At 52.3% G+C, this 21,589-nt stretch overlaps 3 protein-coding genes across 3 annotated transcripts in view; 2 read left to right on the top strand and 1 right to left on the bottom strand.

Moving 5' to 3' along the window:
• The first annotated feature begins 774 nt into the window (after positions 1–774).
• Positions 775–18,072, top strand: MICALL1 (MICAL like 1). Its single transcript, XM_026862979.1, has 16 exons — positions 775–788; positions 2,028–2,076; positions 4,947–5,088; positions 6,181–6,284; positions 6,993–7,129; positions 9,299–9,876; positions 10,394–10,457; positions 11,542–11,924; positions 12,241–12,719; positions 13,200–13,334; positions 13,656–13,782; positions 14,116–14,206; positions 14,577–14,650; positions 14,997–15,111; positions 15,429–15,475; positions 15,786–18,072. Exons 1-16 carry the CDS (start codon positions 775–777, stop codon positions 15,905–15,907), a joined length of 2,661 nt encoding a protein of 886 aa, XP_026718780.1. The 3' UTR covers positions 15,908–18,072.
• Positions 18,073–18,180: 108 nt separating this feature from the next.
• Positions 18,181–21,557, bottom strand: C1H22orf23 (chromosome 1 C22orf23 homolog). Its single transcript, XM_026865480.1, has 5 exons — positions 21,344–21,557; positions 20,786–20,971; positions 20,192–20,326; positions 18,906–19,006; positions 18,181–18,598 (listed from the first exon to the last, which is right to left on the bottom strand). Exons 1-5 carry the CDS (start codon positions 21,402–21,404, stop codon positions 18,494–18,496), a joined length of 588 nt encoding a protein of 195 aa, XP_026721281.1. The 5' UTR covers positions 21,405–21,557; the 3' UTR covers positions 18,181–18,493.
• POLR2F (RNA polymerase II subunit F) overlaps positions 21,423–21,589 on the top strand; it is a 4,047-nt gene continuing 3,880 nt past the window's right edge. The window contains exon 1 of the mRNA XM_026862995.1: positions 21,423–21,498. Within this exon, the coding sequence (XP_026718796.1) occupies positions 21,423–21,498 (76 nt within the window). The remainder of the gene's footprint in view (positions 21,499–21,589) is intronic.

The raw sequence follows: 21,589 nt of genomic DNA on the forward strand, positions 1-21,589 counted from the left end.
ATGTGTATAAGAGACAGGGTCCATACTGCACTGGAGAGAGGTGGGGCTCCAGAACACCTGCAGTATATTGATGACATCATTGTATGGGGGACACAGCTGAGGAAGTCTTTGAGAAAGGGAAGAAAATCATTGAAATCCTCCTGAAGGCTGGCTTTGCCATTAAGCAAAAGAAAGTTAAGGGGCCTGCAAGGGAAATTCAATTCCTAGAGATAAAATGGCAAGATGGGTGTCGCCACATCCCAGTGGAGGTGATAAACAAGATAACAACCATGGCCCTACCAACCTCTAAAAAGGAGACTCGGTCTTTCCTGGGCACTGTGGGGTTCTGGAGGATGCACATCCCAAACTACAGCCTGATTGTGAGCCCCCTCTACCACGTAACCCATAAGAAGAACGATTTTGAATGGGGCCCTGAGCAACAACAATCCTTTGAACAGATTAAATGAGAGATTGCCCAAGCAGTAGCCCTCGGGCCAGTTCAGGAAGGGCAGGAGGTTAAGAACATGCTCTACAGCGCAGGCGGGGAGAATGGCCCTACCTGGAGCCTCTGGCAGAGAGCACCTGGGGAGACCTGAGGCCGACCTCTAGGCTTTTGGAGCCGGGGATACAAAGGCTCTGAAGCCAATTACACACCAACTGAGAAGGAGATACTGGCAGCGTACATAGGAGTTCGGACTGCCTCAGAAGTGGTCGGCACTGAAACACAGCTCCTCCTGGCACCCCGACTGCCGGTGCTGGGGTGGATGTTCAAAGGAAAAGCCTCCTCCATGCATCATGCAACTGATGCGGTGAAGCCCCAGCGAAATGGAGAGCGATGGCTGAAATATAGATATGGAGAGGCCTGGCAGATCGACTACATCACACTGCCACAGACCCGCCACAGGAAGCGCCACGTGCTCACAATGGTGGAAGTAACCACTGTTTGGCTGGAAACTTACCCAGTACCCCACGCCACTGCCCGGAACACCATCCTGGGCCTTGAGACCCAAGTCCTGTGGCGACACGGCACCCCAGAGAGAATTGAGTCAGACAACAGGACCCACTTCCGAAACAACCTCATAAATGCCTGGGCAGAAGAACATGGCATCGAGTGGGTCTACCATATCCCCTACCACGCACCAGCCTCTGGGAAGATTGAACGCTACAATGGACTGTTAAAAACCACATTGAAAGCACTGGGAGGTGGCACCTTCAAAGACTGGGACATGCATCTAGCAAAGGCCACCTGGCTAGTCAACACAAGAGGATCTGCCAGTTGAGCTGGCCCAGCTCAGTCAAAACCTCCACGTGCTGTAGATGGGGATAAAGTCCCTGTGGTGCGCATGAGGAATATATTGGGAAAAATGGTCTGGTTTAGTCCTGCACCAGGCAAAGGTAAAGGCAAACCCATCTATAGGATTGCTTTTGCCCAAGGACCTGGGTGCACCTGGTGGGTGATGCAGGACAATGGAGAGGTCTGATGTGTACCACAGGGGGACTTGATTCTGGGTGAGAACATGCCATAAATTACGCTGTGCCAGTGTAAATTATTACTTTGTTATTGTTAACTGCTAAATGGCAGCTGGACATGACACAGATGGTATAGAATAAAGGGGTGGATTATGTCCTGGTTCAGCCAGGACAGAGTAAAGTTTTCCCCAGCAGAGAGAGAGGGGGAAGGGATCTCCAGCCAGGTTATTCATACCATGCTGACGTCAGGTCCAGGGGCGGAACCTTTTCCTTGCTCCTTGGTGGGTACAGGAGGGAATTTTGCTTTCCGTAAACCAGCTAGCGGTATTTCTCTATATATCGTTTGTCTTGTTCACTGTTATTGTTGTTTATTGTTGTCACCATTGATACTGTTGTTATTCAGATTGTTCTATCACTCTGTTGTATTAAATTTCTTGTTATTTTAGCCGGGGTCTGTGTCTAACTTCCAGCCCGACGGGCGCGGGTGGGGGAGGGGCAACGGCCACGTGCTCTCCGATTACGGCAGGGCTTAAAACTTGCACAACCTCATGTGACTTTTTTGTGTTTTCTCATTTTAGAGACTTTGATTCTCTCTCCAAGGATGATGTCTATGAGAATAACCGCTTGGTAAGTCCCCATTATGCAGTGCACAGAAAGAAGAAGGGACATGAGAATGATTGGATGGAGGTCATGGAGTGTGGGAGGACTTTGTGGTGGTAGTGAGGGTATAAGAAAAATCTGTGTTTGTAAGTAACAGACAAAAGCTTCTCTGGAAACATAAGGGAATGTGAAACATCAGCTTCCAGCCTGTACTGAAGAGAAGATAGTTATCTTGGTAGTTGCCAAGACAACACTCAGGTGAAGATTAAAATGGTGCAACATCTTCTTGACCTCAGCTGTGCCAGGCTTGCGGGCAGTGGAAGCAGGAACCTAGTTTTATGTCAGGCATAAACAGAGAGGAAGGTCATGCTGAACTTAGGCTGTTCTGCAGTGTTGCTTTCCCACTTGGGACAGCTGGAGCCAACAGCCAAAGCAGGCAGTGGGGAATGGGGAAATGCCTAACCCCAGAGGCTAGGGGTAGGACAGAGCAGCAATAGCCTTGGTTTCCTTTGCTGAGAAAAAGACCTAATTGCTGAAGGCTCCATCTGATAGTCTGTGGAGAGACATGGGCCATCACCTTACCAAGATGAGTTGAGCTAAGTTGTCTGGGTTTTCAGGATTAGGACTCTCCATTTGGGTCCTGGCCATGCTCTTTCCTAGACCAGTTGGCCTCTTTCAGCCTAATCAGTCAACGGGTTCCTTCTCCTATTAGTGACCCCTAAGCTGGGATCTCTCCTTGCTCCCTGCTACTTGCAGCCTTGTGTTCAGCAAGGCTCAGTCCAGAGAACCAGCTTAAAGCCAGGCTGAGCAACGCAGGGTGCCCACAGGGGGCATTTTACACCTCCAGTTACTGTAAATATCTTTTTCCATTCCTTTTCTTTAGATCCCACACACTGCACAGCATCTTGTGCCCCAGAGACCAGGCATCTTCAATCTTTACCCACACCCTGCACCTGGTATTTCACCGTTCAGTCCACACACCACTCTCATCCCATCCTGACTCACTTTCTTTTCAGTCCCTGCTGTAGTCTTGCATCCCCCCTCTTTTGGAGATCAATGTGGGTGCATTGCCCTTGGCAGAACAGCAGGATGGCCAGCATATAGTCAGTAATCCACATACACTGCTAAGTGTGAAGCTCTCAAGCAGCTATTTTCCTCTTTCGCTCCTTCTTTTCAAGTAGTTGTGCATGCAGCTGTAGGAGCTGTGTGCTTCTTACCACAATGTCCTTGTCATTATTGCTTGCTGAGACACAGAAAAGTGCTGAAGTGGCTTGTGCATGGCAGGCTGCTGGCTCTTGAGCCGGGATGGCTATGTTAACTGTGGGAGGGGAAGAGGTGGCACCCAGGAGTGTGAAGGAGTGGGTGGAGTTGGTGTTTCTGTGGGGTGAGCATTTGGGGTAGCTGGGGACCCTACTCAGTAGACCTGGTGTGTGGCTATGTTGCTGGAAGTATCTGCCAGCCCTTGGCCCTTCATGGTGCCAGCCAAGTCTCTGTTAGGCTCTTGCACTGGTGGTGTGCCCATTTCACAGGTTGAAAAAGCACTGGTTTTGGGTTGGTGGGTTGTTTGGTTTTTTTTCCTAATGAAAACTGAGACCCTCCCTGTCCCAGTGCAGTAGCTGAATGCCAATACCCCTCGGGTGGGAGTTGCAGGGGCAGAGGCAGATGAAGTGACTTGAAGGAAAGGGAAGCTGCAGCAACTTGTTCCCTTGTTTCTGATGCCACCTTCCCAGTCAAGTGGTGTGTCTGGGAGCCTTTGTCCATCAGGGATCATAGATCATAGAATGGCTTGGGTTGGAAGGGAACTCAAGTCATGGGCCTGGGCAGGGACACTTTCCAGCTAGACCAGTTTGCTCAAAGCCCTGTCCAACCTGGCCTTGAACACTTCCAGGGAGGCACCATCCACAGCATCTCTGGGCAACCTGTTACAGTGTCTCACAACGCTCACAGTAAAGACTTTCCTTATAATAGCTAATCTAAATCTACCCTCTTTGAGTTTAAAACCATTACCCCTCATCCTACCACTACACTCCCTGATAAAGAGTCCCTCTTCATCTTTCCTGTAGTCCCCTTTAAGTACTGGAAAGCTGCTATAAGGTCTCCCCAGAGCCTTTCCTTCTCCAGGCTGAACAACCCCAACTCTCTCAGCCTGTTCTCATAAGGCAGGTGCTCCAGCTCTCTGAACATCTTCGTGGCCCTCCTCTGGATTGGCTCCAACATGTCCATGTCCTATGCTGGGGGCCTTAGAGCTGAACACGGTACTCAGGTGGGGTCTCATGAGAGTGGAGCAGAGGGGGAGAATCGCCTCCCTCAACCTGCTGGCTACACTTGTCTTGATGCAGCCCAGGGTATCATTGGCTTTCTGGACTGCAAGTGCACATTACTGGCTCATAATCAGTTTTTTATCCACTATACCCTCAGTCCTTCTCAGGGCTGCTCTCAGTCCACTCATCCCCCAGCTGGTATTGATACTGGGGATTGCCCTGACACATATGCAGGATCTTGCACTTGGCCTTGTTGAACTTCATGAAGATTGCATGGGCCCACCTCTTAAACCTGTCCAGGCCTCTCTGGATGGCACATCCCTTCCCTACAGCATGTCAACCACACCACACAGTTTGGTGTCATCGGCAAACTTGCTGAGAGTGCACTCAATCCCACTGCCTGTGTCACCAGCAAAGATGTTAAACAGCCCTGGTCCCAGTACTAAACCCTGAGGAACATCACTCGTCACTGCTCTCCACTTGAACATCAAACCATTGACTGCAGCTCTTTGAGTACAACCATCCAGCCAGAGACTTACTACTTAACCTTCCCCAGGGTCTTTCCAATTTGATTTCTCTGTTATTTTTCAGAGAGTATCCTTTTTCTCTCCTTAATGTCTCTCTCTGTTCCTGCAGGCCTTTGAATTGGCAGAGCAGGAGCTGGGCATCCCAGCTCTGCTAGATCCCAATGACATGGTGTCCATGAAAGTTCCAGACTGCCTCAGCATCATGACTTACGTGTCTCAGTATTACAACCATTTCAATAACCCCAGCCAAGGTGAGTGTCCTTCCACCCCTGTGGCTTCCAGTTTGCCCTCACTTGACGACAGGAAACCCAAGCATTACCTTGTGCTTCCTCATAGGGAGCCATGTGTGTTTGTGGGGAAGGGGAGAGGAGTGGGTAGTACCTGCCTCTCCTGGATCTTGTTGGTGCTGGTGAGGAAGGCCTGGAACAGGGAGTAGGATAGAGCCAGGTTTCACAAGAGGTGGGGAGTGATTTAGCAGCTCAGGCTGGTGAAAGAGGAACTCCTTGTTTCTCCTCCCTCCACGCTGCATTCTTGCCACTTGGGTTGGGCCACCACCCCTGGTTCTCATCAGACCCCGTTGTGATCTGATTTAACCCACTAAAATGAGAGAAAGCTAGATAGGCAAGCTGCCTACTGCAGCTCATTTTTATCACATCAGTGTGTGTAAAGTGACTGGAGGACAGAGGGAAGGGAGCCAGGGTGGAGTGTCTCAAATCAGCTCATCTGTCCTTGCAACTGCGACCTGAGCTAAGTGCTACTCTGAGCCAGCTCTTCCAGGGCATCCCTCCTGGGTGGAGATGAGGGCTCCAGGTCTCCTCTGCTCCACTCTCTAGCTGCAGCATCAGATAAATCTCTTCCGTGTGTATACTTCTTCAGAGATGCTGGCCTCCCAGCTGAGAACTGGTGCGGACTGGTGTGTGAGTGCCAGCCCTGACGGGCAAGGGATGCTTTACAGACTTGCTGACAGCACAGAAGCCCTGGGGCCCAGTGGGTCACAATAGATCAGCAGCTACCTGGGGTGCTCTGGGCTTTAAGCATTGCTTAGGGAGTTGGTTACAGGGAAACCAAGCAGCATTTGATGACTAAATCAACTCACAGTGAGAGGCTGGTGTCCCTGGGCCACAAAAGGGGATCCACAGCAGGGCCAGCCTCTCTGGCAGCCTCACAACTGACACATTATTAGATTGTGTTTGTCTCTTCCACCTAAAATAGGCACTGAAGCATTGGGAGTGGCAAGTCCTGTCCTATGTCACAAGGCAGGATGACTTTTTTTCCCCCCTCCCCTTCCCCCACATGGATGGTGTGAGTCACAGTGCCTGATCCTTCTTGCCTTCTGCCTCCAGCCAGAGGCCCTCCGCCTATGAAGCGCCCAGCTGCTGCCTCCTCACCTCCTCTGCTGTCCCACAAGAAGCCTGGGGCTGCGGTGGAGAGTTCCCCAGCACCACAGGTAACTTATTTCTTGATTCAAAGCCAACCTGAGGCAGTGGTGCTCCCCGTGCTGTCGCTGAGGAGATGGAAGAGAGCCTATCACAGTGGGATTGATCTTTGCAGGGGGCTAACTGTGTATTTTGGGGTGGGGGGTTTGTTTGGGATTTTGGTTTCTTGGAGGACCCACCTGAGGGTGATTTCTCTCTAGAAGTCTGTGGACTGAAACTTGTCCATGGCAGGCAAGAGTTTTTGGATGGATTGGTGATGGATGGTTCCTTCAGCCACCCAGGGCACAAGCACCCTCCCTCTTATGGGAGGATAACCATGCAGATGAGGAAAGAGCAGGAATGTGGGATTAGAAGAGCAGAAAAGATGCCTTTTACTTTCTTGGCCCTTTATTTCAGGTTTTAGCAGATGTTTGGGACGGCACAGTTTCCAAAGATAGGGGGTTCCTCTTGCAGGTCCCTGCTGCCTGGAGTTTAGATTAGTCCCTCCCAAGGTCCTTCAGCCCTAGACAGGGGCAAGGCAGCTTTTGGAGTGGCACCTTCTAATTTGGGAAGAGGCAGACTGCCTGTGCCTGGACTTGGGGGCAGTGTTGTCAGCCCCTGAGCTGTGCCACAAGTGCTCAGCAATGGGCCTTGCACAGGGAGCAGCTGCTCTGGAGGAGCTGTGGGCTGGGGAGCAGCTTGTGCCCCCCATCCTGAACTCCACACGCGTTGTGCCTCAGGATGATACGCCCCCAGACCCGTCGGAGCGGTCCCAGCGCACCACGCTCAGCAGTACCTGCACAGCCTGCCAGCAGCACGTCCATCTGGTCCAGCGCTACCTGGCTGAGGGCAAGCTCTACCACCGCCAGTGCTTTAGGTATGTCGTGGCCAGGCCTGGTGGGGCAGCCACTCTCCTTGGCAAACTGCACGTCTGTGGCCAGCTGCACCCCAACTTTGTGTGTCCGTGTCCTTGGGCAGCGTAGACCATCAATGACAGTGTCCAAAATCAGACCAAAGAGGGTCCATTTGCCTGCCAGCCCCCTGTCCCAGAGGTCTGACTGGCCTTGTGTCCAGCTGTGTGCTGCTTGCCTCCCCTACACCCCGTCGCCTTGCTCTCTTGTGCTTTCCCAGTTCACTGACTTGGGATCTCAGCCCCTTTGTGCTTCTCCCACCTCCATAAACCAGGATGCTCTGCCTCTTTGCCACCTGTCTACCCAGACTGCCTGCCACCACCTTCCAATGAGGTCTAAGCCAAGATGTCATCCTACAGACCTCCTTCCACCTACATTCCACTTCCTCAACTGGATATACAGGCTCCTACACTGCTGGGGTGGTGCTGAGCTCTCAGGGGAGCATGTGGATAGCTGCAATTACCAAACTGAGGAATGAGGGATTAGACGTCAGCAGGTCTGCGGTTACTCCCTGTGTGCAGGTCCTTACCTGCACCACCTGTGAAGTCGTTTCACTTTGCTTTCCCTGCTCTGATAATTAAGGTATGAGATCTTTTCTGTGGACCACAGGACAAGAGCTGGCAAGTGAGCAGCTGGCATCTGAGGACAGAAATGTTGAGCCACTGGGAAGCTACAGGAGGTGTCATTCACTTGTATAAACAGTTCCTGCCTAAGTCAGCTGGGATTGTGTCATAGAAACAGCAGGAAGGGAGCTGACCTGGGGCCCATCAAGGTTCCTATCTGCAGCTGGGTCAAAACCAGGAGTTTTGGGGTTTGATCCTCTTTGGTCGGGAATGTCCTGTGGCAGCATTTTCCGTGGGTTGACGGACAAACAGACCTCTTCATCCCCTTGTCCAAACTTGCCACCTCTTCATTTCATCATAAACCTTCTCTCTAGAGCCCCTTTTGTCCTCACACTTCTCTACATTTCAAAGGAAGCTCCAGTCAACTGGACACCCAGAGCAGAATTCTTCACCAAAATTTTCTGCTTGCAGTGTAGGGCAGCCAGCTGCTGTGAGCACCAGGTATTCAGACAAGAAGGAATAGGCTTGGTTTTAATGGGAGTGCTTGATCAGCCCCTTGCCATTGGCTCTTTCATGTGAGCTATCCACCTCCCTTCCCAGGTAGAAAAGGGCTGACTTGGTTGCCAGAGCTGTGTATTACCCTTGCACCTGGAGGGCTTCATTAGGAGGATTCAAAGGCTCAGTGGGGAGACAGAGTGGTTGATCCAAGGCGATGTGGCAGACAGTGAAGGATGGGGAAGCTACTAGCCCAGTTTCAACAAGCAAGATAGAGTGTAAGAATGGCCCTACTGCATCATTACTTCACCTTTCCAGCCAAATGTCATGACCCTGGTGGGGACTATTGTCAGCACCAGCGAGGGTGAGCGTGAGACCAGCTAGGCTTGTGTGCTGCTTCTCCTGACTACTCTTCAAGCCTCCAGTGTAGGAATTTCCTGGGTTGGAAGTGGCATAATTTTATTTAATACTCAGAGTTTGGGGGGTTTTGTTTTTTGGGTTTTTTTTTTTTACCCTCACAGATGTGTCTGATGGTTCTTTAACCAGTCTGGACCCTTGACCCCCTCAAGGCAGCCCATAGCCTGCCTGTGCCAGTTCTGAACCAGCTGCTCCATAATTCCCATTGTTACTCCCTGTTTCACATCTGTGAATGGTTGATTCTCCTCTGAGGGCCGCTTGAGATCTTGTAGCACTCTCTCCTGTCCCCATCAGCTGCATCTTTTCCAGGAAAACTGGGGGTTTCTGCTTTTCCAGGTCTGGAAACTATGCCGTATCCCAATACCAACTATTGCCTTTCCACATCTATTAAGTCCTTTCTGAGTTGAAGGAGGAGCACAAATGCACTCAGTATTTGCATTGTGAACTCATCATGGGTTAATGCAGTGGCATGTTGATGTTTCTCTCTGTTCATCTCCTTTCCCAAATGACTTCCCCAAGACCGTGCCAGGATTTAGTAGCAGAGTTGGAAACTAACTCCATGGCCCTGCAAGAATCTCCTAGGTGCATTGCCTTCCCTTCTTGACCTGAGGGGCAAGATGGTGTTCCCCATCTCACTGGGCTCTCTCTTCTCATTGGCAGGTGTAAGGAGTGCTCCAGCACACTGCTCCCGGGGTCATACAAGCCTGGGTCAGAGGCAGGGACTTTTGTCTGCATGCAACATCGTGGTAAACTGGCCATGAGTGGGAAGGTAGAGAGGAGGCCCAGTCCCAACCAACAGTCTCCAGACCTAAGAACTGAAACTGGGGCTGGAAGCGTGGGTGAGGATGCCCTCCCTACAGGAGCAGAGGTGGGGAAGGATGACAGTGACTCCCTGGAGAGCATGGCAGAGACCCAGATGCCTGCAGAGGGGCTGGCTGGCCCAGTGGAGAACAGCACACCCAGCAAAGCAGAGACAGCGATGCCCCCTACTCATGCAGACAGTGGGGTGCCTGTCTCGCAGACTCCCCCCAGACCTCCCCTTCCCAGCAAGCCCACAGCACTCACCCAGGACAAAGCCAGCTCACTGGATGGACGGCTCAGAGACACACGGCCCACCCCTGCCCCAAGGAGAGCCACCGATGCGTCAGCCCTCTCCCCTCCAGCCTCTCATCCCATCCCTCGGCCCAGGTCCACTCTCCAGGGCGAGGGCAGCGAGTGTGGGCCTGGCATGGTGAACGGTAAGAGAGCCCAGTGGTGGCAGGGGTTACCCTCCACCTCCCCAGCAGCCGAGGTGGTTGGCTGCAGGTTGGATGAGTTTCGTTCCTTCTCTGCAGCCTGATAGCCTTCTGCCTCTGAATAAGTCTCAGGCTCAGACACCGAGCCTTCGATTGCCAGCCATCCCCATAGCAGGGAGAGCAGCACTAGGTTTCATGCCTGCCTGCTCCCTTATATTTCTCCAGGGGGTGCTGCCAGTGTGGAGGGAAGGTGGCAGTGCTCGAGCAGTTTGCAGGTATGGGGACAGAGGGGCACGTGGGTTCTCTAGGTGCAGCTCCTAGGGTGGGGTGGGGAAAAAAAGGCAAAGGGGATGTTTGGGATTGACTGACTGCACCAACTATGGGAGAAACAGCGAGGCCTTCAGATGGTGAGACTAGCCAGTCTCCTGCAGGGAGATGTGCAAGAGGTTCCTCTTGTTGATTTAACCTCTTTCTTCATGTCCTTTTGGTGTTGTGACAGTCTGACCCTGTGTCTTTCTAGGTAGGGTACCTGAACCCATCCCCCCTGTCCCAAAACCCCGAGGGAGACCCTGCTCCTCTGATCGGTAGGTTCTTCTGTTCACAGATCACCTGCAAACCCCATAGTGAGGTGAGGCTGTGGGGATGGCTCAGATGTGGTCTCCTCTCCCATCTCCAGGCTCTTAGGAGGATGTAGGCTGTGATCAGGTCTCTTCCATAACCCTAATGGGTGCCAGCCCGGTACAGTCAGGCTGACAGTGTTTGTACTTCACAGGATCTTTGGCTCTTGGGGTTTTTAAAGAGTTTGGGAGCTTCAGAAAGGTGTTTCTATGGCACGTGCAGACTACCAGGTACCTTCTGAAATGGCCCTGCTTGTCAGTGCTGAGAAGGGGACACTTGTCTGCCTTGTGGAGGGTTTGTCCCAGGAAAGAGCTGGTGCAGGGATGTTGTGGGTGCCTGGCTGCAATCTTTAAACCTCCTGGGCTCCCACCCAGGAGCCCTCTGGTGTCAGTTCATCCTTGCCTGCTCTTGGGACAGAGGTTGCACAAGCACCGTGCATTGGCAGTGGCCAAGGAGTGGGCACCTGTGGCAAGCAGCAATCACTTTCCTGATTCGCTGAGCCCTGGTGCAGGTTTGCCATGGGCTGTGCTCCCAGAAGAGCAGAACTGGTTCCAGCCACAGAAGTTAGCAAAGAGGAGTACATCCCTGGGACACTTAGATGATAAGGTGGTGAATAGCCCTCTGAATTGTAGAAAGGGATTGTGACCACAGAGAGCAGGTATCTGATCTTGACTCTCCCTCCATCCACAGCCTGGGGAGCAAAGCTGGGTGTAAGAACATTGTCAGGGAGGGAAGAACAGCTGTGCCCATAAAACTCAGCCTTTACCACTGCTTAGCAGATGGAGGCTATAATTCAGAAACCAAAATGCTGGGTCCAGCGGGCAAGTCAGGCTGTGCTTTCCTCAGGCCCATAGGTTTGCCCGCAGAGAACAAGACACTTTGTGTCTGGGGAAGACTAGGGCCGCCCTTGTATGAGAAAGCTGGTTCTGCACAGGAGACATCCCCCTCTGTCTGTCCTTTCCCCTGAGGGCCAAGTCCCTCTCCCAGTGCCTCGCCGTCCCAGCTTGTATCTGTTCCTTGTCACCTCAATCTCTCTTTCTCCTTTCCCAGTGCTGGAGCTGCTGTGAGAGCCAAGGACCCACCATGGATGGCCTTAGTGCAAGCAGAGTGCAAGAAGAAGCCAGCTCCCCCTCCCCCCCCAGGCAGCAACCAGGAGACTCTGAGCAGGACTTCAGAGGAGGAGGATGGGGATGAGGTGGGGAAGGCTGGAAGTGAGGAGAGCAGGTCTGATGCCACAGATCTGAAACCATACAACCCCTTTGAGGAGGAGGAGGAGGAAGAGGAGAGTGCTGCTGGCCAAAAGAGCACACCTGAGCAGGAGCAGAGTGAGACTGTTGCCAGGCCTCTCCACCCCTGGTATGGAATCACTCCCACCAGCAGCCCGAAGGTGAAGAAGCGGCCAGCTCCACGAGCCCCCAGTGCTTCCCTGCTAGGTGAGCTTCCCCCTACTCCCTTATCCCTCCGCAAGCCCTATCTGGCCTCTCAGAGGCTTCCCCTTCCCAGGCACCCCTGCATCACCCTGGCAGACCAAGCCTTTATACAGTGATGGTTGTGCTGTGACTTGTGCTAGCCATGTCTTCTCTGCTCACTGGAGCACAGCATTTTCAGACATTTGGAGGGTCCCTTCTGTCTTCTCTGAAGACAGACAGGTGCTGCTTCCCTTTGCATTCGTCCCTGCCTCAAGTATATACCACTCTCCTCTTCTGGCTGTGCCCCTGTTCCTCCCTGAGCTCTCCCTTTGCTTTGCAGCCCACCACCCCAACTCCAGGCTGTCGCACTCGGAGCCATCATCCTCCACCCCATCGCCAGCCCTCAGCCTCGAGAGCATCAACTCTGAGAGTTCAGCCAAGGTGCTAGGTGACCCTGATGAGGCATCAGTGCCCAAAAGCTCCTCAGAGCCCACTGTCCACATGCCGACAGCCACCAAGACCTCTAGCATTGACATGCCGCTGGCCAGTGTCTCCTCCAGCGAAAGCCCAGCTGCTCCAGCCAGCCTCTCCATCCACTCCTCCTTTTCCTCCTCCAGCGAGCTGGCCAGCTTCAGCGGAGAGACGCAGCCCAGCACCCCACACACCAGCAGAAGCGTCTCCACTGGCAGCTTAAAGACCAGCCCCAGTCAGCTGCCCCCCAAGCCTCCTGCTGGGGCTAGCCCTACACCCATCCTCTTGGCTTCCAGTGAGGGTGCTCGGAGCCCTAAGATGGCCTCCTCGCCCAAGCCACAGCTGAAGGTGAGATGGTAACCTTCCTCCCATACAGATCAGGGGGCATTTCTTCCCTGTCCATATTCGGTCACAATGGGCATCATGAGTCCAGGCTTGCGCCTTAGGTAGGTTTGGTGTGTGACCCCCTGAAAGTAGGCCTCAGGCCTGTGCTTGTTAAATGATGGCTCTGCTCATACTCTGCCTGCCCCTTGTGCTAGAGAAGAGGCAGGATGTTGTATGGTCAGAGCAAATAGGAAGGGAACTGTGAAGGAAGATAGTTCAGCATGCTTGTTAGAAGCTGGGGAACTGATGCCAAATAGGAGCACAGCTGTTTTTTGCTCCATGGCTATGCTGCTGGTGGAGATCAGTGCTGTGTTCCTCACACAGGAGGCTGTGGAGCAGGACAAACCCTAGGGCTGCCCTGTCTGCTGAGTTCCAGCTGTTGGGATGTTATATCTTTTCCCTTTCCTCGACCCTCACATATTTCCTTTTGTCCCACTTCTCCAGTCTTCCTGCAAAGAGAATCCTTTCAACCGGAAGCCATCGCCTGCTGCCTCCCCCTCCGCAAAGAAACCTCCCAAGGGCTCCAAGCCGGTGCGTCCTCCTGCACCAGGTCATGGCTTCCCACTGATCAAACGCAAGGTAAAGGGGCCCTTGAGAGTGGGGGCGAGGTGGGGGCAGGAAGCCAGCTCTGTAGTATGGCCCCAGGGCCCTAGCTGTGTACATGCACCCTGCTGATGCATGTGTGGGTAGGGATTGCACAGGTGGGTGTGGCAGATGGTGTCTAGGCTAGACCCCGCACCATGTTTTCTCTTTGCTCCAGAGTGGGGTGGGGTTTCAGATCCATGCTTAGGTGCAGTGTTCTGTTGTCCCCCTGCCCCCGTTAGTGTTGACCAGCCTTAGGGTTATCTGTGGAAACTGGAGGCTGATGGTGATGGAATTCTCTGCCTTGTGGTTTGGCAGGTGCAGACAGATCAGTATATCCCTGAGGAAGACATCTATGGGGAGATGGATGCCATCGAGCACCAGCTGGACCAGCTGGAGCACCGTGGGGTGGCTTTGGAGGAAAAACTTCGCAGCACTGAGAATGGTATGTAGAGTGGGCTGTCTGTGGGTGTGGGGCAGGATGGACCCAAGGGCTGCCTTGTGTTCAGCCATGGATAGCAGCAGTGACTTCCTCCCTGCTGATGCTGGGATTGGAAGAGCACAAGGGGCTGGGCTGGGCTTCAAGAATGGTCACAGCTGTACCCTGAACAGAGTGGAAACAGGTGGGAGAAGAGATAAGGTCCCTCTGGGGCCCAGGAACAGGCTGAGTTCAGGTTGGATCTGGCCACTCTCCTGGCTTGGCTGAGCCCAGACTGCTGCACGGTGATGGGATCCTGCAGAGCTGGGGGTGGCTTTGAATTGTCCTTTTGCTTGGCAGAGAGCCCTGAGGACAGCCTGCTGGTGGACTGGTTCAAACTCATCCATGAGAAGCACATGCTGGTGCGCCATGAATCCGAGCTCATCTACATGTAAGTGTGTGTTAGTGTGTGGGGAGGCACTGATGCTCTTGCAGGGGACCGTGTCTCAGTCCTCCTGAAGCTGTGCTTCCAGGGGAGAGCCTGACACAGCCTCCTTGCTGGAGAAGGGAGGGAAAGAGAGCAAGCAGACAGATGTATCCAAACACACTCAGAACTGACCGACTTAAAGTCACCAGAGCCCCTGCAGCATCTCCTTCAGGAAGGCCTTAAGCAGCCAGGGCTGGTCCCTGCTGCCAGTTGCCTGCATAGGATGAGATCAACATCTTGATGGTCCTTTCCAAGCTCGCTCCGTACCTTGGGATGATGTTCTGCTTCTTTGGAGCCTTGCAACAGTTCCTGGATGTGCCCCCTTCCCTTGCAGCTTCAAGCAGCAGAACCTGGAGCAGCGGCAGTCAGATGTGGAGTATGAACTGCGTTGCCTCCTCAACAAGCCAGGTAAAGCATCGCTCTGGGTGCAGTTACCTCCGTTTTCCCCCTGGGCTTCATCCCTGGTCCATTTGTTGGGTCTTAGATCTGTAGGGATGCCAGCACAATCAGCTGACTTTAGTACTGTTGCCCCATCTCACTGCATGCCCCAGACTTGTGCAGGGACGTGCTCCTTTTGTCCCCATGGGACGCCACCTACACGGCTCTCCCTCCACAGCATCACTAGCCCAGCTGGCCCTGCAGCATGGCATGGTAGCATGGGATCATGCTATAGGATCTCTGCCCCAGAAGTTCTGAGTGTGAGCTCCTTCAAGCCATTTAATTGTCTGTCCTTCCTTGCACTTTGGTTGGGTAGAGAAGGACTGGACCAATGAGGACCGAGGGAGGGAGAAGGTGCTGATGCAGGAGCTGGTGACCATCATTGAGCAGAGGAACGCCATTGTGAACTGCCTGGATGAGGACCGGCAGAGGTGAGTGAGGAATGGGGCAGGCTGGGGGAGAGGGGAAAAGTGTGGCCACCTGAATGGCTCATGGGTGTGTCCCAAGACGTCCCTGTTGCTGACTTCTCTCACAGGCTTACCAATTCTTATCTATTTGAATGCCTTGTGTGGGAAAGACAGGGCAGTACTTTCAGCATGTGGGATTTATCCTGCTGGTAGCAAATGCTCACAAGAGAGTGATGGATCAGCCCCTCTGTGGCTTATAAGTAGGAGGTTCTCTAGCCTTAAACAATACATCAGCTGTTTTCAGGGCTGAATTCTGACCTATTTCCCACCCTTTCTTTCAGGGAAGAGGAGGAGGATAAAATGTTGGAAGCCATGATTAAAAGGAAAGGTAAGAAACAGTCAGGAAGATTTTTGGAGTGATGGCTTCACTGCCAACCCCAGTGAGGGGCAGCGTAAGCCATTCATGAAGTTGCATGCAGCAGGAGAGATTGAATCTATTCTGTGTAGATTCTGCAGCCTTTCCTGTAGGGTGTTAAAGTTTGGGTCACAGTTGTGCTGCACATGCCTGTTATCACAGGAAGAGGTGTGCATACAGTGGAGTGATTGGATTCATGGCTCTCACCCTTGCTCTTGTTGATATGCACATGTGTGTACAACCATCAGCATTCCTCGGTAACAACCTCCCTTTGCAACTGCAGAATTTCACAAGGAGATGGAGACTGAAAGCAAGAAGAAAGGCAAATTCAAGCCCATGAAGGTGCTTAAGCTGCTGGGCAACAAGCATGACTCCAAGAGCAAGTCACCCAAGGAGAAAAGCTAGAGCAGGGAACACCAGTGGGAGGGATGTGCTGCCTGACTGCCTGGGCCTTTCTGCAGCTGGCCAGGATGCCTGCCAGGAAGCGGGGTCTTGTCTCCCTCTGCTCCCCTTGCCTCTCCCCCAGCTCCCTCCCCAGGCACCAGAGCTGCTGCCCTGGGGAGATGCCAGCCCTCTGCCCATAGTGGGGGAGTCTGACCAAAGCGCTCCCCTTCCTAAAGCTGTGGAGGAGCATGACCGTCCCCTCTGTGAAGCCTCGCTAACAAGGCAGGGAGAAGATGGATTGGCTTTTCGGATGTGTTACCCTGTTGCGTATTCTTGTTATTAACTGAGAAGCAAGCCAAGGAGTGTGGTGTTTGTGGAAAAACTTGCACTAAGTGCCCCCCATCCCTTCTCCTGCTCTAACTGTGACAGTTCCACGTGCCTCCAACCTCTGCCAGGAGGGGACTGGGCCTGCCTGTCCCTCCCTGCCTGCCTGCTCTTGCCCCTTCCTGTCCCATTTTTAACTTCAAGAGAAAATCTGGCATTAGAACCAGAATTCTTTGGGTTTTACGGGCCTGAACTAAAATATTAAGAAAACACTCCCATCACAAGGCTCTGGAGCCATAGCCAAAAACATAACCAGTGCCCTGTTATTTTGAACTGTCCCCTTCCTCGAGCACCAGGGCTGGGTGGGCTCAGTTAGTGGGCTGAGAGGACCCAAGGGGATGGTGTACAGCTGCTAGGACATAGCTCACGGGCCGTACTCAGGACATCTTGCCCCCCCACTGCTGCTAACCACCACTGGCTCTGCTGCCTTCGAGGGGAGGAGGAACATTACTTTTCCAGGCAAGGGCAGAAAAGCTCAAGGCTCAGTGCCAGCAAGGGGCACTGAGCTTGTGCCCCTGCTCACCAGCGCCACCCTTGAGCAGCTGGGAAAAGGGGTGCACTCACAACTGACCTTTACCCAGCTTTATCTGTGTAGACTTTAAAAGTGTGCAGGAGTTGGCTGGTTATTTTTTACATCTGTACTAGATGAATTCAAACCGACCCTAAAACTTTTTAAACCCCTTATTTTATTTGTCGTGTGTGTACATTGGAGGACGGAATGGTGGGGCAGTGTTCTTCCACCTGTCCCTTCCTTCCATTTTGTTTCCTGCCTTCTCCTCCAAGGCGAGGAGCTATTTATTGAGTTGTTGGATCAGTCTGAATTAGAGTTCATGGGTGTTTGGTTGATCAGCTGTTTGTCATGACTTTTCATTAGCCAACTAAATATAACCAGCCTGAAGCAATCTGCTGCAGCCCTTTCTAAAAACCCAACAGGATTTAGCCAAAATGCTCCCAGAGCAGTGCCTTGCAAGGTGGCGGCGTAGCATTCTGGAAAGGGATCCTCCTTTCCCAAAACCTGAGGGACCTCAGCACCACGCTGGTGATGCCATCCCACTCTTGCTGTACCCCAGCAGGCTGATGAGGAGGAGTGGTAGGGGAGATCCCAACGTACATCTTCTCTCCAAGGAGAAACAAATTTGCTTTAGAGCTTGCTGTCACGTCACTGTTGCCAAAGGACATTGAGATTGCTGCAGCCTGACACCCCTTGGCCCTGCGCCTGGTCAGAACTCTGATTTGTAAATTACACTGTACTAACTCCATGACTTCCATTCACTTGAACAGAAATAAAAGAAACATTGGATTTCAAAACCAACTGTGGCTTAGGTTTCTGATTCCTTTGTGCACTCATGCTGTCCTGGAGACAGGGCATGCTGCCTGCTTTTGGGGAGTGGCTGACGAGTATTGCTAAGAAGCAGATGATGGAATTTAAGGAAATCAGGAAGCCAACTTTATGCTGGGATTTATGCAGGAATAGTGGGGCATCATGCTTCAGCCTGCTGGAGGACAGGTAGCAGTATGTATGAGGTGAGCAAACAGCCATTCCCAGGCTCTGTGTGAGACAGATGGCTATTCTGCATACCATGCTTTCAGGAACCAAAAAAACACAGGAAGCCTGCAGCATGGAGCAGCATGTGCTGGGCTGAAATCCCCTCTCCCTCCTCAGTGCAGCTGTGCTCCTGAGCACCTGCCCAGTTCAGCTGCCACCAAGAAGTTTGCCGATGCACACAATCATGTGGGCCTGCAGCAATGTCGGAGGCTTGTGTTTGCACGAGGGTGCACAGCAGTATCTTCCTCACTGCCATCTGCCAGCACAGCCGTTCCCGAGTGGTGGGGACAGCAGTGCATTGTGGATGTGGGTGGCACACACATCCGCATCATGCTGTCACAAGAAACCTCCAGCTCTGGGTGGATGGGACGAGTGCCAGTTTTATTGGTGGATTGCTGTCCTCTGAGATACTGCATAGGCAAAAAGAGGCTCTACTTTGTCCTGTTGTGGTAGCCACTGCTGTGTTCATCTCTTTAAGGGACCCATTGCACAGGTAGGATTTTACAACCACTTTCTTCTGTTATGAGTTACATTCAACTTGTTCCGCCTTCTGGCTTTAGGCAACAGGTGGTGCTGCCCCCTCTTCCAGCACAGGCACAGACCAGTCCTTGAAACTCGATGCCAAGAGTCCACGAAAAAGAGGTGGGAACAAATTGCACTTGTGTTTTTCCCTTGGCCTAGTCGTGGGGATCGGATTTGTTCCCACCAGGGAAATCTTTTGTCATGATCTCTCTCATTTCCTCACTTCTCTTCTTGTCAGTGATCTCCATCTCACGCATTTTCTGCAAAGTACAAAGGGGAAGGTCTGAGCAGGGGAGAAAGCCAGCTGCTTTTTTTAATTCTTTTGCCAATCCCACGAGCAAAAGTTCTATTTCCCTGATTAAGTTACATGCAGAGAAGGAAAGAAAGGCTGAAAACCTCTATCCTCCATTCCCCAAATTCACGCCTTTCCTGTGCTATGAAGGGAAACACTCACTTCTCTGTCCCCTTCCCTGCTTGGGTATCAGAGGAGACTGTGCATTAAGGTTTCTGACACCAGGGATTCCTTCCAAGCACTGTATGGTCAGTGTCACCAGGGCCCTTGCATACCTGTGAGATTTCAGTGAGGACAATCCTTCGATATTTCTTGCCCTGTCCTAGAGCTTCCATCTCTGCCAGGAATTCCCTCCTCTCCTGAACTTCATTCATCACTGACAGGTAAGAGAAAATACTATGGAAACAACATGCAGCCAAAAGGCAAGAAAAAAAAACCATGTTTTTTCTAGATCTGAAACCCCACTTTTCCTAGGTCTGCTTGAACAGCAGTCCCGCCAGGGGAAGGATGATGTCTGCTGTAACACTCATCTTGCACATGTCATCAAAATACCTCAGTAGTCCCTCATGCAACGGGAAACGTTCCCCCTGCCCATCTTCTTACCACTCCCCAGTTTGCAGGAATAGTAACTTTCTAGTTTTCTTTGTAGACAATTCTGTTGCTTGTGGGCAATTTATCCAGTCTGTGGATAGAGACAGAACCTGCCTAAGCTGTTGAGGTTCACTAGTTGACTCAAATCATCCAGTGACCACAACCATCTCTGCTCCCAGGGGCAGCACTGGCACAGAGCATTAGCTGCTGCTTTGCAGCACAGACCTGCAGCCAGCTGGTCCAAATCTTGCCACAGTACAAAGTACGTGGGTATTTCAGATGTGTCAAGGACAACACTCAGCTTGTGACAAGTTTTAGAGGATACAAAACGTGTGAAGCCAGCCAGCTGCACTGGCTTCCCTACAGCAGGAACCAAAGCACCTCTTTCTGTACACATTATTCTAGTGTTGTCCATCTTTGTGCAGCCCTGGCTCGTGAAGGGCTGGCTGGTGTGTACACACACATTGAATATTCAAGCATAGAGAGGTATTAGGTGGGGTCTTGCCATACCAGAATACTCTGCAGGCCAGAGTCCCTCACTGCTTAAAATTCTGCTCAATATTGAAACTGCTAGTGTAACTGCTCTGATCTGGGAGTGAAATAAAACAGCCCAAACCATGGTCAGGCTGGCAAGTATTCTACTCTATGTTGAATTATGCTAGCTGTAAAAAGGACCTGCAGAACCTGGGTTTCCTGCCCAGATCACCTCACGCGTCCCTAATGGACTCCCCTGCCAGCAGAGTTCATTTTGTGTGAGCAGTCCAGGGACCTTGAAGCTGCCAGAAACCTCTGCAGTATAAGCTCTGCGAGGATGGCTGGATCACAGCATCACAGCAGCAAGTCCTTTCTTTCTCTTGGAAACTGGACTTTGTGCCTCTTTCTGCAACAGGCTTCAGGTTACCAGCAACACAGCCTGCCACCCCAGCCTTCAGAGGTAGCTGACTTCCCACCTGGGTACCTAAAGACGTACATTCTTCAAACCGGTCAAGCTGAGGTATTTCCTCTTCCTTTGTCTGAACCAGCATCTGCTTCACCTTGTGCTCCACAACATCCTTCCCTGTCGCTAAGATATTTTGGAGCCTTTGCTTCTCCTTTTCCAAATCTCCTGTGAATGCCAAGGGGAAAAAACTTACTATCAGCCTGTCTCCTCAGGGAGGAACCTGGCCACGCTGCTTCCCTGACAATGATGCCAGAGGAAGCGTTAAGGAGAGCCCATCCCCAAACTGAACTGCAAAAGCAGTGCACAGGTGTAGAGCTAACCAAACTGACATCAGAGTTTTGATTCACGTTTATAAGCTAGAAAATTACATCGTGCTCCCTTCTTGTGCAAGGACTATGCAAGTCCCTATCACCCCCTGTGCCAGCAGGCAGAAGTCAGCAAGCACTTAAAACAGATGTTCCTTCAGAGATCCCTTTTTAAAGCAGCTTTGAAGACAGAAAGCGTGACGGTGAAGTGCAATTAAGACACACCCTGCCACTACTGAGATTGCAGGCAGGGGACAGATGTAAGGGCAGAAGAGGGACCAGCCAGCATCACTTATTTATTAGCGGTTTGCCAACTTACGCCTTGCCTGTGGCTTGAATTTCTCTCGGGTGTAAGCATCTCCTGCCTGGCAGACCCTGGCAGGCCGGAGATGCGGTTTAGCTGAAAGCCTGCTCAGCTGACAAACTGGTGGGGAGAAAGCAGGTGCTGCAGGCACTGGCTCTTTGCTGGATGTGGGGTGGCACTGGAGGGGCAGGGCATCTCCTCCTGGAGAACAAACCAAAAATAACAGTAAGTCAGACACAGAGGAGCCTGGATACTGCCAGCAGAAGATCTGCCTGTTGATCCACTGTAGCACCATGAGTGAAGACTCCGGGTGCTACAGATATTTCAGCCTGGTTGTCGGTACACGCTGATATGAGGCAGACTGTGGTTCAAGTCATACCACTGCATCATTCCCTGGGTGACCCTTGGGGACACCTCTCCCTGTACGTCCCCGTGTGTCAGCAGTGGCCATGCTGCTGCCTTAAAGCACTTGCCCATCCAAACAGGCTGTGGGCGAATGCTCCCATCTCGGGGTGAGCCACAAAAGCGCTTCAGCACAGCAGCGGGCGAGAGAGCAAGAGGGCTGTCACTCACGTTTCACGCAGTCCATCAGGTATCTCCTCTGGAAATGCGTCAGCTTCGACTCCTCCATCATCGCTGAAAAATATGCCGTATGGGTGAAGACGGCAGCCCGAGGGGGCTCCACGCCCCGCCTCCGGTAGCAGGGACAGGCTGGGGAACCCGCCCCGGTACGATTCCCCCTCACAGCCAAAACCCAGGGGGGAAGACGCAGGTTTAGAAGACTCCGGCGCCACAGGCGCCGGGCCCGGCCCGTTCACC

This window comes from Athene cunicularia (assembly GCF_003259725.1).
Source record: "Athene cunicularia isolate RWA chromosome 1 unlocalized genomic scaffold, athCun1 chr1_part2, whole genome shotgun sequence".
In the NCBI taxonomy this organism is placed as follows: Eukaryota; Metazoa; Chordata; class Aves; order Strigiformes; family Strigidae; genus Athene; species Athene cunicularia.